The sequence below is a fragment of the Triticum urartu genome, chromosome 7A (genome assembly GCF_056163025.1).
Source record: "Triticum urartu cultivar PI428250 chromosome 7A, HENAU_Tu73, whole genome shotgun sequence".
In the NCBI taxonomy this organism is placed as follows: Eukaryota; Viridiplantae; Streptophyta; class Magnoliopsida; order Poales; family Poaceae; genus Triticum; species Triticum urartu.
In genome coordinates this window covers 75503084-75519151 of record NC_141879.1, presented here as the reverse complement: position 1 = coordinate 75519151, position 16068 = coordinate 75503084, and the positions used below count along the sequence as shown (strand labels likewise).

The window sequence follows — 16068 nt, the reverse complement described above, 5'->3', positions numbered from 1 at the left end:
TACCATGATAAATTACAAAAAATTGCCATGATCCATGAATTAAATTTATCGTGGTTAATTACTAAAATTGCCATGGTCAATTAATAAAATTTGCCGCGAAAAGTAGTTGAAATACAATGGTAACTTTAAATTTAGAAGAAAAAAAAGATGAAACATATCATGGCAATTTAGTGTAAACACTATGGCAACTTCAGTGTAACATCATGGCAACTTTGACATAAAAAATTCATCAAAATATATCAATATGGGATCTAGTTTTGAAGATCTCGTCGAGACAGATTTAATGATAAAAATGAATTTTTAATTGAATTTATTATTTAAGAGATTAAACATTTTCAAGTCCAAAAAAGTAAAAAGATTCCGCTGATGTCATCTGTTTGATGTGGAAAAATGGATGGTAATGAAAGTGTTTGAATCAAGTTGCTTCGCGCCACACATGTGACACTTATCATTTGGAATTTTTTTTATAAACATTGAAATCGATGTAGGCCGACTGGCCGCATTTCTATTCCGGCGCCGCTTACAGTGTAATTCACTAACCGGCGCACAACATTCCGACTAAGCGGGCCGCCGATTTAGGACCGTAGCTGTAGTACGTTTTCTTCTGGTATTTTTTTTCCGACCGGTTTTGTGTGTGTTTATTTTGTGCCTTTTTTGGGCTCAAGTTTGTTTGGTTTTTCTCTTTTCTTTTTCATTTACTTTTCTAAATTTTAATTTTCATGAACTTTTTTCAAATTCCTAAACTTTTTAAAATGAGTTTTTTCGAATTTCATGATTTTTGTACAAATTTTGCAAACTTTTGATTTATATTTTTCATATTTTATGAACTTTTTTAAAAAAGTTAATGAACAACTGGTCAACCTGTCAACTGATCGACCAATGAGATGCACGCAAGCGAGTGATGTGCCAGGAGATGCGAGTGAGTGTAGCCTCGCGTTTGCTAGGCCACCCACTACCCATAGCATTCTAGCGCCAGCACGGCTAAGCGGCGCTAAGTGTGCTGAACAGGAGCTCGTCCGGCCATATTTCCTATTCCGCGCCTTAAGCACCGGTTACAGTATAATTCACTAACCGGCGCACAACCCTCCTACCGAGCAGACTGGGCCATTTAGGACCAGCTGTAGTTTGGTTTTTTCTGGCGTTTTTTTAGATCGGTTTTGTGTGTGTTTGTTTTTGTATCTTTTTTTTGGCTGGGTTCTGATTGGTTTTTGTCTTTCCTTTTATTTTGCTTTTTTCTTCATTTCATGAACACTTTCTCTTTTCAAATTCGTTAATTTTTTCAAAAATAATAATGCTTGTGAATGTTTACAAAATTTGTGATTTTTCGAATTGCATGACTTTTTTCGAATCTTGCTAACCATTTTTCTAATTGTGAACATTTTTAAGCTTCATGAACTTTTTCAAAATTTTGTGAACTTTTCTCAAATTCGGAATTGTTTTAAAAAAACGGTGAACTCTTTACAGATTTATGTTTTTTTATATTTTATCAACTTTTTAAAAAGTCAATGGACAACTGGTCTACCAGTCAACCGGTCAACCAACGAGATGCATGCGAGCGAGCGATGAGCCAGGAGATGCGAGCGAGCACATCCTCACGTTTGCTGGGCCGCCCACTACCCCTCTCTTCGAGCACCAGCATGATTAAGTGGCACAAAGAGCGCTGAACAGGAGCTCTCCCGACTAGCTGTATTAGGGCATCTACAATGCAAGAGGGCTTATTTGAACGCTTAGGCAATATAAAAAGAATTAATTAAAGAAGTGGCGTCGCTGTAGGAGTCCGTCTCCTCAACGCATGGGCGCCTGGTCGAGCACCAAAGCAATGGGTTTCTCATAGAAAAAAAAGGGGCAGCGCTAGTTAAACAGCTCAGAGGAAAGAAAATAAAAGAACAAAGCGCCCGATGGTAGCCCTGGCATCGACGCTAGCAGTAATCCACCAGGATTGGACCATAACGGCCAGGAAGTGAATCCTAGCGCCTGTCATTAGCGCCGGTGTTGTACATGCCCTTAGGCCATAAATCTTTCTTTAAAAATATGTGTACACGCTAGGAACAAAAACCATGTCTAGTGGTCATATACATGTTTCTTCGTAAATGACATAATAACTATAACTTAATCCAGGCTGATAATTACTATAAACCTAACTTGCCAAATACTTCTGATGATGTGGACTAGCACGGTGGCTTGATTTTATATCCGTATTCTGTTTTTCATATACGGGGAAGTTAATTTGCGAACACTCAGTTTATGGGGACAAAAACCGAACAACCCATGCGCTCATTCGCTTGGCTCAGTTTGTGGCGCCTACGCTTTTCCTCTCCTCAATAAGACAATAACCATATGTGTGAAGCCTGAGTTGTGATTAATTAATTATAGGTTAGATAAATTTTGTGCCGTAAAGAGGCCGTTGAGGTGAGTAAATAAAGCGAAAAAATAAGTGTGTTACAAATGGATCAATTATGCATTTCCCAGCACGATGGCTGGTCTTACATAGCCTATTAACGAGCAAGTCGGTATGGAAAAAGACCTTTTAACCATTTTCGTTACTCCCTCCTTCCATCTATATAGGGCCTAATGCGTTTTTTGAGGCTAACTTTGACCAAATACTAGAGCAATAATATATGACATGCAATTTACACAAAACACACAGTTAAATTCGTGTGTGAAAGGAGCTTTCAATGATATAGTTTTCACATTGTGCATATCATGTACTATTAATCTTGTCAATAGTCAAAGACGGTCTTAAAAAACACATTAGACCCTATATAGATGGAAGGAGGGAGTACCATATTTGTACATAAAAGTTGTCGAAGAGTTTGGGACTTCCATACGTCAACAATTTCAGTGTAAGTAGCATGGTAACTTACGTACCACTAACATGACAACTTACATAGCTAAGACGTGACAATTTTGGGCCCCAAAAAAAGTTCACAGAACATAGCAAACATAGAATCTAGTTTTGAAGTTCTCATGGCGGTGGATTTAATGATGAAAACGGAACTTAAATCGGACCGATGGTTTGAGCTACAAAACGTTTTGCATTTTCAAATTGGGAGAATCTTATATGGAGGAGGTCGTCCGACACGCATGCGGGATATCGGCCGGAGTGCGCTGCAGGGAGGGGAGGAGCTAGTGCCAGCAGAGAGGAGCGGGGCGGCCTGAGGAGACGGCCGGAGGATAGGCGACGGGGGTGCGGGCGGGTGTGGGTGGCACGACAGCGGTGTGGAGAAAAAGTCGGCGACGGATCGGTATGTATAAGAAATATTTTAAGTCAAATAAGCCATGGTTTTTATCTATATATACTCCCTTCATTTCCTTATACAAGACCACTATGAAAAATATAATTTGCATCTATACAAGGCCACTGACAGTAATTAAGGCAAAATTTAATGATGTTTTCTCGTAGTAGCAACTTGTTTAATATTTGCATGCATGTGTTCATAATGACATTGTGCTACTTCCTTCTCATTGCTTTCTTGCATGCATGCGGGCATATTAATGATCCCGGTTAACGAGAAGAAAAGTTAGCTTGCAAAGCAATCATTAAATTTTATCTTGGTACCTGTAATTTGAGTTTGTAGCCTTGTATAAGGGAATTGAGGGAGTAGGAACTCTTTGACGAGTGCCTTGGGTTGTCGAGCTTCTGTGATTTGACTCTCGGCAACAATGCCAACGACCAACTTTCCAGTAATGGGGATTGAGATGTCATGTTGGAAGATGCAAAATCTTTGTTCAAAACATGTTACAGCAAAAGTGTAACTTTATTTTCCCAAATGAAAGAACTTTGGCTTGCAGCGCATTTACACATGTAGACGAACAATTCAGTTGACGAGAATTGAACCAAGGAGTAACAAAAGAAATGACAACAATGATGGATGCTAAAACAACCAAACTTTACAGCGGTAACTCGCTTGCAGGATGAAAGCAAACAATGGAGATGAAGTGATCCTTCACCATGCATGCACGTCGTAGACACACATGCATGCACTTAGTTGTACTAGTTGATTGCGCGGCAATTCTTCCTGATCTGTCCCTGGTCGCCGGTCTTCACCTCGATGCCGGCCATCTTCACCATGGCCTTCTCGAACCTGTCCTCCCACCACCCAGGGATGTTGGCGTTGTCCACCACCATCCTCGCCGTCTCCTCGGACGTCAGGAGCGCCGCGTCGGAGGTGAAGAGCACCGTGTGCGACAGCACGTTGTTGTAGTACTGCCTGTCCAGGTCGTTCGGGGTCACCACGTCCTGCATCACCGTCGGGTCGTTGCCGCCCGGGGCGGCGTCCGCGGGGCACTGTCCACGCAGGAACGCGGCGAAGCCGCCGTCGATGTCGGAGGAGACGTTGAGGCGGTCGGGCACGAAGGCGGAGCAGTGGGAGCGACCGATGGTGTGTGCGCCGGAGAGGATGACCAGGTCCTCCGCATCGAGGCCCTTGACGACGAAGCTGTCCACGAGGTCGCTGAGGTTGGACGTGGGTGGGACGAGGAACTTGACCGGCTCGGAGGCGTTGGAGAAGGTGCCGTCGCGGCGGCCGGACGGCACCTCGAAGTCCACCTTTCCCCCGCTGAGGATGCAGGACGCGTCGCGGGCCGAGAAAGCGATGATGTCGGCGCAGGAGACGACGCCCGGGCAGGCCGCCTCGAGGGCGTCCTTGATGGCATCGATCAGCTCGAAGCCGCGCAGGGAGGGATTGTTGGGCGCGCTGAGCTTCTCCGGCGTCGGGCTGAACGGGGTCGGGTCCAGGAGGACTGAAGCGTCACAACCCTAGGTGACCACCGACGATTCGACAGAATCAATCAACTATAAAAGTATACATGCATGTTTGCATTGCGATTTAATTGTTTAGAAAATCGTTAACCGGTAGATGCTTGCTTGGCTGGTGAGTAGGGATTTATCAGTTTATCAGCTACTCGGTGACTCTACAAGTAGGGATCAATCGACAAGTTATTTTTTACGAAAATATTAATCGGTAAGTTAACTGGTTAATTGGATGAATTTTTAAACAAGGCAATTTATTTCTTGCAGTGAGTAGTATGTACCTCGACGAAGCAGTCGTGGAAGAGCATGCGGATCATGGCGGCGCCATTGCCGGGGTTCTGGGAGATGGCGTCCATCATAACGCCCTTGACGATGGCCTCCGTCTGGGGGCACCTGTCGTGGTAGAACCCGATCTGCAGAGGGCTGGCCTGGCACCCCACGGCAAGCAGCAGCAAAGCACACGCCAGCAGAAGATACATCTTCTCAGCACCAACAGCCGCCATTGTTTCAAGCTAGCTAGCTCGAGTTCTTGACTAAGATAAAAGAGAGAGAGAAGAGGAAGGTGATCGATCAGTGCGCGGAGAATGCCTGCTGCTATAGTTCCAGCAGGAAGCTGCTTATATAGGCGAGCATTCGAAGACCTAGCCAGCCTTATTGGCAATGATTTTTTCCGATCTTTCTTGCTTCGTTGGAACGTTACTACACCGGCCGGTAGTAGCCACCGCTCGTCGTTCAATTGGCTCACCCAGCTCCTGACAACCCAGTGGCACCGAAAAACAATCTCATGGGGCGTCGGTGATGATATGATACACAAATAAGGAGTAACAAACAGTAGTTCACTGACCCTGATTTCTTCAGAAAATGAGCTCACTAACCCTGATGGTTACATTCGGCCGGTTGACATGGCTGATGTAGATATGCATGAACCGGTCATGTGTAAGCTGGACCTGGACTGTAGCTAGCCAGTATTTTGTAGTTATAGTACCTAGATCAGGCAGCTGATTGACAGGGACGCATGTTTTTCCGGCCGTTGAGAAGTCAATCAAGTTAATTAAGAACGTTTCGTTTGTCCATGTGTGTGCTTCGTGTTTCAAATCCGTAGTGCCAGAAATTTCCTGCGAGCATTAACTAATAATTCCTTGGTAGCAACAGCCTAACAGGTACTCCCTCCGTTTGGATTTAGATGTCGCGAGTCCTGTACAGTACGCATTTTGCAAACACGTCCTTATACTTTCAAATCATTTGAAAAAACACCCGTCTCCTTCCTCAGTTCTCCACCGTCGCCCACGCATCGCCGGCTCCGGCCACCATCCCCCGTCTTCCTCCCCAGTCCCCCGTTCTCCTCAGCACCCAGCCTCATTTCACAGGACCCAGCCGCCTGTGCAGGAGACGACCTGCATCGTCACGGAGGAGACGCGCGGGACCTCCATGGACGCGACTTGCGCCGCCGCCCACCTGCGCAGCCGCCATGGTTGTGCCCTCGCCTACCTGAGCGGCGGGATTGCTCCAACAGTCACCTCCCTCTGAATCGTGCCGAGAAGCACAAAATCGATGACTGGGTCCTTGATTTCGTCCACCTTGGTCGCCGTCGCCGCGGACAATTCTGGCCGCCGTCGCCGGCGCTGGGTCTTCGTCGCCGCTCTGGCCCAGGGTGTTCGTCGACGCGTTGGCCCTGCTCAACCTCCCCTCCAAGGCCAGGATCTTCCTCTCCGCGCTGGTCCTGCTTCGACGGTCACGCCCGCGCCCGCCTCTGTTGCTGCTGCTGGTATTCCCCGCCCCGCCCCCAGTTACTGAATGCCTCCCTGTTGGATGCTGGAGTAGAACACTGGATGCTGGATTGAACATTGGATGCTGGATCGAACACTGGATGCTTGTAACACCCTGGATATGATTTTCCCAATATGTAATCCAACTCTTGCCGTTTCCGGCGTTAAGTTATTTTATTTTCTCGGATTCGGGTTTTTGTCTCCGTGTGTTGTTATCGTTGTCATGCATCTCATATCATATCATCATGTGCATTGCATTTTCATACATGTTCATCTCATGCATTCGAGCATTTTCCCCGTTGTCCGTTTTGCATTCCGGCGCTTCGTTCTCCTCCGGTGGTCATTTCTACCTTTCTTTCGTGTGTGGGGATTAAACATTTCCGGATTGGACCGAGACTTGCCAAGCGGCCTTGGTTTACTACCGGTAGACAACCTGTCAAGTTTCGTACCATTTGGACTTCGTTTGATGCTCCAACGGTTAACCGAGGGACCGAAAAGGCTTCGTGTGTGTTGCAGCCCAACACTCCTCCATTTTGGCCCAAAACCCACCAAAACACTCTCCATCATCTAGAGCGTTCGATCACGATCGCGTGGCCGAAAACCGCACCTCATTTGGACACTCCTAGCTCCCTCTATGTCTATATATAGACTCCTCCTAAAAATTCGTGGTTCCACTCTCCCCCAAACCCTAGCCCTGCTCCATCCGCGCGCCGGACACGTCCGGTCCGCGCCGAACAAATCCCGCCGCCGCGCCCGCGCCAATCGGCGCGTGACACGTGGCACGCCCCCGCCGCCGCCGCTCCGGCCTGGGAGGCCCGAGTCGGGCCCCCGCGCGCACGTCGCCCGCGCCGCCCGGTGGCTCCTCCTCCGCCGGCCTGCTCCGCCGCCCGCCGCCACCACCTCATCGCCGGCCGCCGCACCACCTCACCGCCGCCTCGCCGTCCTACCTCGCCGGCCTGCTTCGCCGCCCGCCGCCACAGTCCTCGCCGGCCGCCGTCTCCTCCCGGCGCCCGCGCCTCGCCTCCGGCCAGATCCGGCCGCGGGAGGGCCGGATCCGGCGACCCCGACCTCGCCGGCCGCCGTCGTCGTCATCTCCGGCGAGATCCGCCACCGCCTCGTTTTGCGTGCCCGGGTCGACCCTAATCCGCGAGGTGGAATTTTCTTCTAAGTCCCCGATTCCCAGATCCATATGCCCTTGTTCATCGTATCGTAACTCCGCATCCGTAGCTCCGTTTTGGGCATATAGCATATCAAAATGTTCCTCTCAGAGAGTACATAATTTCATCTCACTGCATCATTTTCATTTGAGTTCGTCTTGATGCCCGAAATGTTGTTAGAAGAATGCTATTTGAGATAATTGTCAGATCTGCTGCTTCATTTAGATATTTGTCATTTTTGCCATGATTATTGTGTGCATGATATGCCCTGAGCTCTTCATGAGTTTTGACATATGTTTTGCCATCTATCCAGAGGTGCAATCAATGTATTTTTGTGATGTGTGTGGTGACTAGCACAAGCTTGCAAAGTGGAGCATTCGTTAATGCTGATTTCAGGGACTTAGCATTTCCACTAAGTCCTTGAGCTGTTTATCTCAATATGCCATATGTTCATGTTGTTTCCTAGTGATTCGTGCCTCTTTTAAGGATGATCAGTAAGGATGTTTTGTTAATCTTGTAGTTCTCTATCCATCCATGTCTTTGTTTGCAATTATGGATCACCCTAGCTTGAGTCAATCGAGCTCTACTTTTGTCATTTCATGAATCTGGGCAGATTGTCTACTTATTAGCAATTTTGCCGAGGATGTTGTAGTTGATCCGTGCATGCTATGTTATTGTTCTTGCCATGTCTATCTTGTATTTTGTGTATTCTTGACGGGGGTATGCTTAGATTGTCATGACTTGCTCTGTAGTGAGCGCATCGAGCTCGTAAACATGCCTACTTGATATCTGTTTCAGCATGCTCCAGTTTTCACTAAGTCTGAGAACTGATTATGTTTTTTGCCATGTTCACATGCTTGCAAATGTATTTTCGGATCCCTTTTGGCTCAAGGTCACTAAGGGACTTTTGTTAAGATCTTTGAGTAGCTCCATGCCATGCTTTACTTTGCCATGTTCAGGTCCTGTAGCATATAGTTTTCATGCTCCAAAGTGGGCTACCTGATCTGAAATTTCCAGACAAGTGTTAATTTCACTAAGTCTAAAATCTGTTTACCAAATGCATTTTTGCCATGCTTGTTTGAACCTGTTAATGAATGAATTGGCCGTAGCTCAGTGCTAGTCTTTTGTTAAGCATCATAAATGGATCCCTGACATGTATTTTGATGCCATGTTTGGGTGCTGTAGAATGTTCATCTTGTTGCATCTAGTTGGCTACTTGCTATAAATCGCAGAACGTGGTCATATTTGAATCGCTTGCCATTCCCAAACCGTAACTCCGATTCCGGCGTTTTTTATATCGTTTTCAAGCGATTTCATCTCATCTTTCCAGTGGCACACTTGGTTTTCCAAGTTGAGGCCAGATTCATGCATTCCTTGTCAAATCTTGCATATGCATCACATATTGCATCCCACATAGCATACCATCTTTGCATCATATTGTTTGAGCCTTGCACGTGGTTGATTGTGTTCTTGTTGCTTGTTTGTCTTGTTTGGGTAGAGCCGGGAGACGAGTTCGCTAACGAGGAGCCCGTTGAGTTTGCTTTCGAGGATCCAGTCAACTCTGACAACTTTGTAGGAAAGATGATCATACCCTCGAAATCACTACTATCTTTACTTCGCTAGATGCTCGCTCTTTTGCTATGCCTATGCTACGATGCCTACCACTTGTTTATCATGCCTCCCAAATTGCCATGTCAAACCTCCAACCCACCATGTCCTAGCAAACCGTTGATTGGCTATGTTACCGCTTTGCTCAGCCCCTCTTATAGCGTTGCTAGTTGCAGGTGAAGATTGGAGACCGTTCCTGGTTGGGACATTATTTACTTGTGGGGATATCATTATATTGCCTTGTTATCTTAATGCATCTATATACTTGGTAAAGGGTGGAAGGCTCGGCCTCTCGCCTAGTGTTTTGTTCCACTCTTGCCGCACTAGTTTCCGTCATATCGGTGTTATGTTCCCGGATTTTTGCGTTCCTTATGCGGTTGGGTGATAATGGGAACCCCTTGATAGTTCGCCTTGATTAAAGCTTTTTCAGCAATGCCCAACCTTGGTTTTACCATTTGCCACCTAGCCTCTTTTCCCTTGGGTTTCCAGAGCCCGAGGGTCATCTTATTTTAAACCCCCCCGGGCCAGTGCTCCTCTGAGTGTTGGTCCACCTCGTCAGCCGCCGGTGGTCACCAGGGGCAACTCTGGGCTGGCCTACCGGAAGTTTAGACAATCTGAGTGTCCCCTGAGATCGAGATATGTGCAGCTCCTATCGGGATTTGTCGGCACATTCGGGCGGTGTTGCTGGATTGGTTTTAACTTGTCGAAGTGTCTTGTAGAACCGGGATACCGAGTCTGATCGGAATGTCTCGGGAGGAGGTCTATTCCTTCGTTGACCGTGAGAGCTTGTCATGGGCTAAGTTGGGACTCCCCTACAGGGATTTGAACTTTCAAAAGCCGTGCCCGCGGTTATGGGCAGATGGAAATTTGTTAATGTCCGGTTGTAGACAACTTGAACCTTAACTTAATTAAAATGAATCAACAGTGTGAGTTACCGTGATGGTCTCTTCTCGGCGGAGTCCGGGAAGCGAACACGGTGTTGGAGTAATGCTTGCCGCAGGTTGCTCTCTAGTTTCTCGTTCGCGCTTCGCCTCCTCTTCTCGCTCTCTTTTGCGAACAGGTTAGCCACCATATATGCTAGTCGCTTGCTGCAGCTCCACATATATTACCTTGCCTTACCTATAAGCTTAAATAGTCTTGATCGCGATGGTGCGAGATTGCTGAGTCCCTGTGGCTCACAGATTACTTCCAAACCAGATGCAGGGCCTAATGATTCCGTTTCAGATGACGCGCTTGAGCTCAAGTGGGAGTTCGACGAGGACTCACACCGATATTACGTGTCTTTCCCTGATGATCAGTAGTGGTGCCCAGTTGGGATGATCGGGACCGTGTCGCATGTTGGGTTTATCTTTCATTTTGGCGCCGTAGTCGGGCCATGAGTGTTTGGTTGATGTAATGCTAATTATGTACTTTGATTGACGTGGCGAGTGTAAGCCAACTATGTATCTCCCCTTTTATTATCTATATTACATGGGATGTTGTGATGATTGCCTAACTTGTGACATTGCTTTCAATGCGGTTATGCCTCTAAGTCATGTCTCGACACGTAGGAGATATAGCCTTTCTACTCGAGGGCATTACAATGCTGGATGCTGAATGCCTCCCTGTTTAATTGTAAAGCAAAACTGAATTAAAGCGACATTGAATTCTGAATGTTGCTGATAACACAATTATACTGAATGCTGAATGCTGAATGCTGGAGTAGTTGATGTTGCTGAATGTTGAATGATGATGCTGGAGTACTGAATTAGGAGCAGGAGTAGTAAATTCACTTACTGGAGTACTGAATGATGATGCTGGAGTACTGAATGATGATGATGTTTTAAATTGATGCCAGTACTCCTACTCTCTGTACATTTGGAGCACACTCTCTTCTCTCAGTGCAGCAGTGCTTGCTACCAAAAATAAATAAACTGTGTCAGCTAACTACTGGTAGATGAAGCTAACCACAGGTAGATGAACCTTTTCCTGAATATGCCGAAACTTGAACTGAATTTCAGTGCAACGGTCTTCCTACTGGTAGATCTACCATATCTAAATTCAATGCCATCAATGAACCTTTTCCTTTAACTGAAACTTGAACTGAATTTAACCGCTCACTCCTTTAATTAACTTAAACCTTTTCCTTCAAGTAAAATAAACTGAAATCTTTTCCTTTAATTAACTTAAACCTTTTCCTTCAAGTAAAATAAACTGAAATATTTTCCTTCATGCATTGTGAATAGTTTATCTTCTCTCTCTTCTCTTTGTCTTCTCTTCTCTGCCTACAAGAGGAGTACTCCATTTACAGTAGCAGTGCAAAGAATTTTGTACTCCTGCTCCTAATTCAGCAATTAGTGTAGGAGTAGTTTAGTGCAGCTCTTGGAGTAGTAGAGGAAGAGGAGCAGTAGTGCAAAGAATTCTCAAACTTTATCATGGACTGAATAATGGTGCATAATTCAGTCAAATTCAGTTAAGGATTTTGTTAGGTTTGTTACTGGATCATTCATGGACTAAATAATTCAGTCAAGTTCATCTAAGATAATTCAGTTTGCATCATTCATGGACTGAATAATGCTGGTGCAAAGTTTAGTGATCACATAATTCAGGTTAAAGCATGTTCTTCCTGTGTTGCTGTATTTTGTTAGGGATTTTTCTACTGCTGTCAGCACTGTTGTTTATTGTACTCCTCTTTTCTCTTCTCTTATCTTCTCTTCTCCTCTATTAGGAGTATAGTAGTAGGAGTAGGACTTACTGTTTAGCAAGGATTTTGTCTGGAGTATTAACTTATTAACTGTGAGCAGTCAATTTGTCAATGTTTATGTTTTTATTTTTGTTGTCACTACAATTTGTGGAGATGCTCTCTCTGTTCTTCCTCTTTATCCCCATGAAATACTCCTGGAGTAGGTTTTAATAGATGATTATCAGACACTTTTGTCAGTGTAAATTTGCTCTGCGTTTTTGTAAATATGGAATTTGTTTTTCTGCAGGATATCACTTTGTAAAATACCTTATCAGTGTTGATTTGCTTTTTACTTTTTTCAGGAAAGAACAAGCTACTAACACTTCTTCAGGGAAGAACAAGAAATTGTCATTTCTACAGGGAAAAGAACAAAGGTACCATCAGTTTTTAGTATTTCTTTTTATAAAAAAATATTAGTATCTCAATATGAAACAAGTTGAGGCAAGTATTTCAACAAAAATAACACTGCTAGGAGAGGTTAAATGAACATGCCTTTTGTTTTCCATATAAGAGGGTTAACTGAGCAGCCTTTCAGATATTCTCAAAAGAAAAAGAAAAAGAGCAGTCTTTCAGATGAGAGGTAAACTGAAAAGGCACAGTGGCTGGACATGAGGCGACTTGAGCAAGGATCTATACTGTGTCTGGACACTAAGATTAACCAATCAACTTTTTCATGCTGTAACAGGAATAATAGTAACAGGACTAATCAACATGCAGCAAATAATCGATACATAATTATTGGTGCCATTTATGTTTTTATATACTCCCTCTGTAAACAAATAGAGGTCGTATGTCCCATCTCCTATGCAGCGGTGAAGAGAGCTGAAGCAGAGCATGTTTATTTAGGCTGAAGAACAGAGTCCAACAGAACAGAGGAGGCAGAAAACTGAACCCCGGAGACGCTTTGGCACGCGCATAGGAAGCCCGCCGTCCGATGTGCAAGCAAAGGTTTGGGTAACTTCCTGATGAGGTCTATAGGGCTGGCTGGGAAAAGGAATTGGGCATCTCAAGATCACACCACGAATTGAACCTGGGGTACCCTGGCAAGCACCAACTGTAAAGCAAAGATGCATGGTGCCCAACGTTCAGAGATGAACAGCGGCACAACATTCAGAAGCAGAGGCGCAGGTTGTTCCTTCAGGCTAGAGCAGGGGTGGAGTACCTTGAGGCTGGAGCAGGGGTGGAGCGGCGTCCTCCATAGCACCGGGGGCACGGAGCGGAGCAGGGGTGGAGCAGCGTCCTCCATGGCGTCGGTATCCCGGCGCGCGAGCGAGCTGCGTGGTGGATCTGGGAGGGAGAGAGGATGGGGTCTCCCCTGAAGCTCACGGACACCGGCGCCAGGAGCTTGGCGGCGGTGAAGGCCTCGCATCGACGGAATCCGTCGCCGGCTTGAACTCAAAGGTCCAAGTTTGAACTCAATCCGTCGCCGCGGGAAGGAGGAGAGGAGCTCGGCGAGGCCACCGAAGGTGGGGGAGGAGAGCGCGGCGACGCGATAGAAGGTGGGGAGGGGAGGGGGAGGGGGGAGAGCGCGGCGGCAGCGCGGCGGCGAGACGGAGAAGAGCATCGAGCGGACCGCGGCGGCCAGCCGGAGAAGAGAGTGAGGGCGAGGACCGCGGGTTCGGTCGGAAATAGATGGAGGGGGTTTTCGCAAAAAAGACGTCGCGACATCTAAATCCGAACGGAGGGAGTAGATGATCGATGTAACGGGTGTGATCTGTTGGAAATCATTTTATGTTATGATTTGTGGAAGATTGTAAACATGAAAATCAAGCTCAGCGGTCAACGGCAATGCAGTACGTACTTTGTAGTTTGTTTTCTTCTCACTTTTTTTTTGCGACCGGTTTTGTGTGTGTTTGTTTCTGTGCCTTTTTTGGGCTGGGTTTTGTGTGGTTTTTGTCTTTTCATTTTCTTAATTTTAATTTTCATCAACTTTTTCTCTTTTCAAATTTGTGAACCTTTTCAAATTCTTGAACTTCTAGCTTGTGAACTTTTTTCAAAACTTTATGTTTTAGAATTCCACGAATTTTTTTTTGAATATCACTAACCATTTTTCCAATTCTTAAACATTTTTAAGCTTCGTGGACTTTTTGAAATTTTTGTGAACTTTTTTATGGACTTTTCTCAAATTCGCTATTGTTTTAAAAAAATTGTGACTGCATTTTTTTTCATATTTTATCAAGTTTTTAAAAAGTCAATGGACAACTGGTGAACCAGTCAGCCGGTCAACCAAGGAGATGCATGCGAGCCAGCGATGCGTTAGGAGATGCAGAGAGCACAGCCTCACATTTGCTGGGTGAGGTGAGTAAATAAAGCGAAAAAAGAAGTGTGTTACAAATGGACCAGTCCTGCATTGCCCAGCACGATGGCTGATCTTATGTAGCCCATTAGAGCATCTCCAACAGCCGCGCTAAACTAGCGCCGCGCCGCAAATTAGGCCATTTTAGCGCGCGCGCAACGCGGCGGGTCGCTCCAGCGGGCGCGCAAAAATGGCGCGCGCGCTATAACGGGCTGGGCGCGCGGTCGAAAACACTTAGCCGCGCGGTGTATTTCGGGCGCCCGCTGCAGCGCGCGGCACACTCCAGCACTCGCGCCCGCACTTCCTCTCCCACTTCCACCCCCCGTCCGGCCGCACCGCCGCCGCCGCCCGCGCCCCCCGGCGACCGTTCAGGCTTCCCCGGCCTATCCCCGCGCGCCCGCGCTTCCGCCCCATCCCCTCCTAGTCCCGCCGGCGCTCGCGCGCCTCCGTCGTCCGAGGAACAGCGCCCAAGTGCTCGCTGCCACGCCGCGCCCGCAAGGTGTTTGACAAAACGCCTACAAGGTATGCATCGCTCAAACTTCATGAATTTGATGCATGTTTTGAATTGTAGTTTTCATAGTATAGTATTGAACATTGTAGATGAGTTCGTCGTATGATTCTTCCGAAGAAGAATTTGATATGGAAGAGGAGGAGGATCTTGCAATGATCCTAGCTATGCATATAAAAAAAACCGAAGCACGGTGGTTCGGTTATGGGTCGGCAGAAAATTTGGAGGGATAGGATCGATGCCCACAACAGATTGATCAGGCATTATTTTGCGGAGAATCCCATATACCCCGAGTCGTATTTTCGTCGCCGGTTTAGGATGAGCACCAAGTTGTTCAGGCGCATTGTAGAGAAACTAGCGAGCCATGACCGTTTTTTTCAGCAAAGGAGGAATGCTGCCGGAGAGCTCGGGCATAGCACCTTTCAGAAGGTGACAGCCGCTTTGCGTATGTTGGCATATGGTATACCGGCTGATCTTGTTGATGATCACTTGGCTATGGGTGAGAGCCAAGCCATCATGTGTGTCAAGCGCTTTGCAGTGGGAATTGTGCAAGTGTTTGGCGAGGAGTATTTGAGATCTCCCAATGCTGAAGACGTCGCAAGGCTATTGGCGATGAACAAAGCTCGCGGTTTTCCTGGCATGCTTGGCTCAATAGATTGCATGCATTGGAGTTGGAAGAATTGTCCAAAGGCATGGCATGGGCAATTCCACGGCCAAAAAAAGGGTTCCACTATAATCCTTGAAGCGGTGGCCGATCAGGAGACTTGGATTTGGCATGCATTCTTTGGAATGCCTGGATCTTTGAATGACATCAATGTTGTCAACCGGTCACCACTGATGAATAAGATTGCAAACGGTGAGTTGCCACCGGTGCAGTTTGTAGCAAATGGCCGTACGTACAACTATGGCTATTATCTAGCGGATGGCATCTATCCAAAGTGACAAAGCTTCGTGAAGCCGTTGAAAAAGCCGGAAGGTAAGAAAAATCTTGACTTCCACAATGCTCATGCGGCGGCTAGAAAAGATGTGGAGAGAGCATTTGGGATTTTGCAAGCCCAATTTGCTATTGTGAGAGGACCGGCTAGATTTTGGGATCAAAAAATGCTTTGGTACATCATGCACGCTTGTGTGATCATGCACAACATGATCATCGAGAATGAACGTGGCCAAGATTTAGACTACTCACAGTATGAGCTCTTGGGATATCCCGTGCGAGTGCGACGAACGGCTGAAAGGGTAGCCCATTTTATTGCCTCCT

General features: G+C 46.4%; 1 protein-coding gene across 2 annotated transcripts; it reads right to left on the bottom strand.

The window, feature by feature from the left end:
* Window positions 1-3832: 3832 nt before the first annotated feature.
* Window positions 3833-13644, bottom strand: LOC125521064 (peroxidase 2). Of its 2 annotated transcripts, none has more exons than XM_048686123.2 (4): window positions 13169-13644; window positions 11061-11179; window positions 5035-5286; window positions 3833-4759 (listed from the first exon to the last, which is right to left on the bottom strand). In XM_048686123.2, the coding sequence occupies exons 3-4, from the start codon at window positions 5254-5256 to the stop codon at window positions 3995-3997; spliced, it is 987 nt and encodes a 328-aa protein (XP_048542080.2). In that variant the 5' UTR covers window positions 5257-5286; window positions 11061-11179; window positions 13169-13644; the 3' UTR covers window positions 3833-3994. The 2 variants fall into 2 exon arrangements, with proteins under 2 accessions (XP_048542080.2, XP_087391896.1); XM_087535770.1 differs by having other exon boundaries at window positions 5035-10888; window positions 13169-13643.
* Window positions 13645-16068: the final 2424 nt, after the last annotated feature.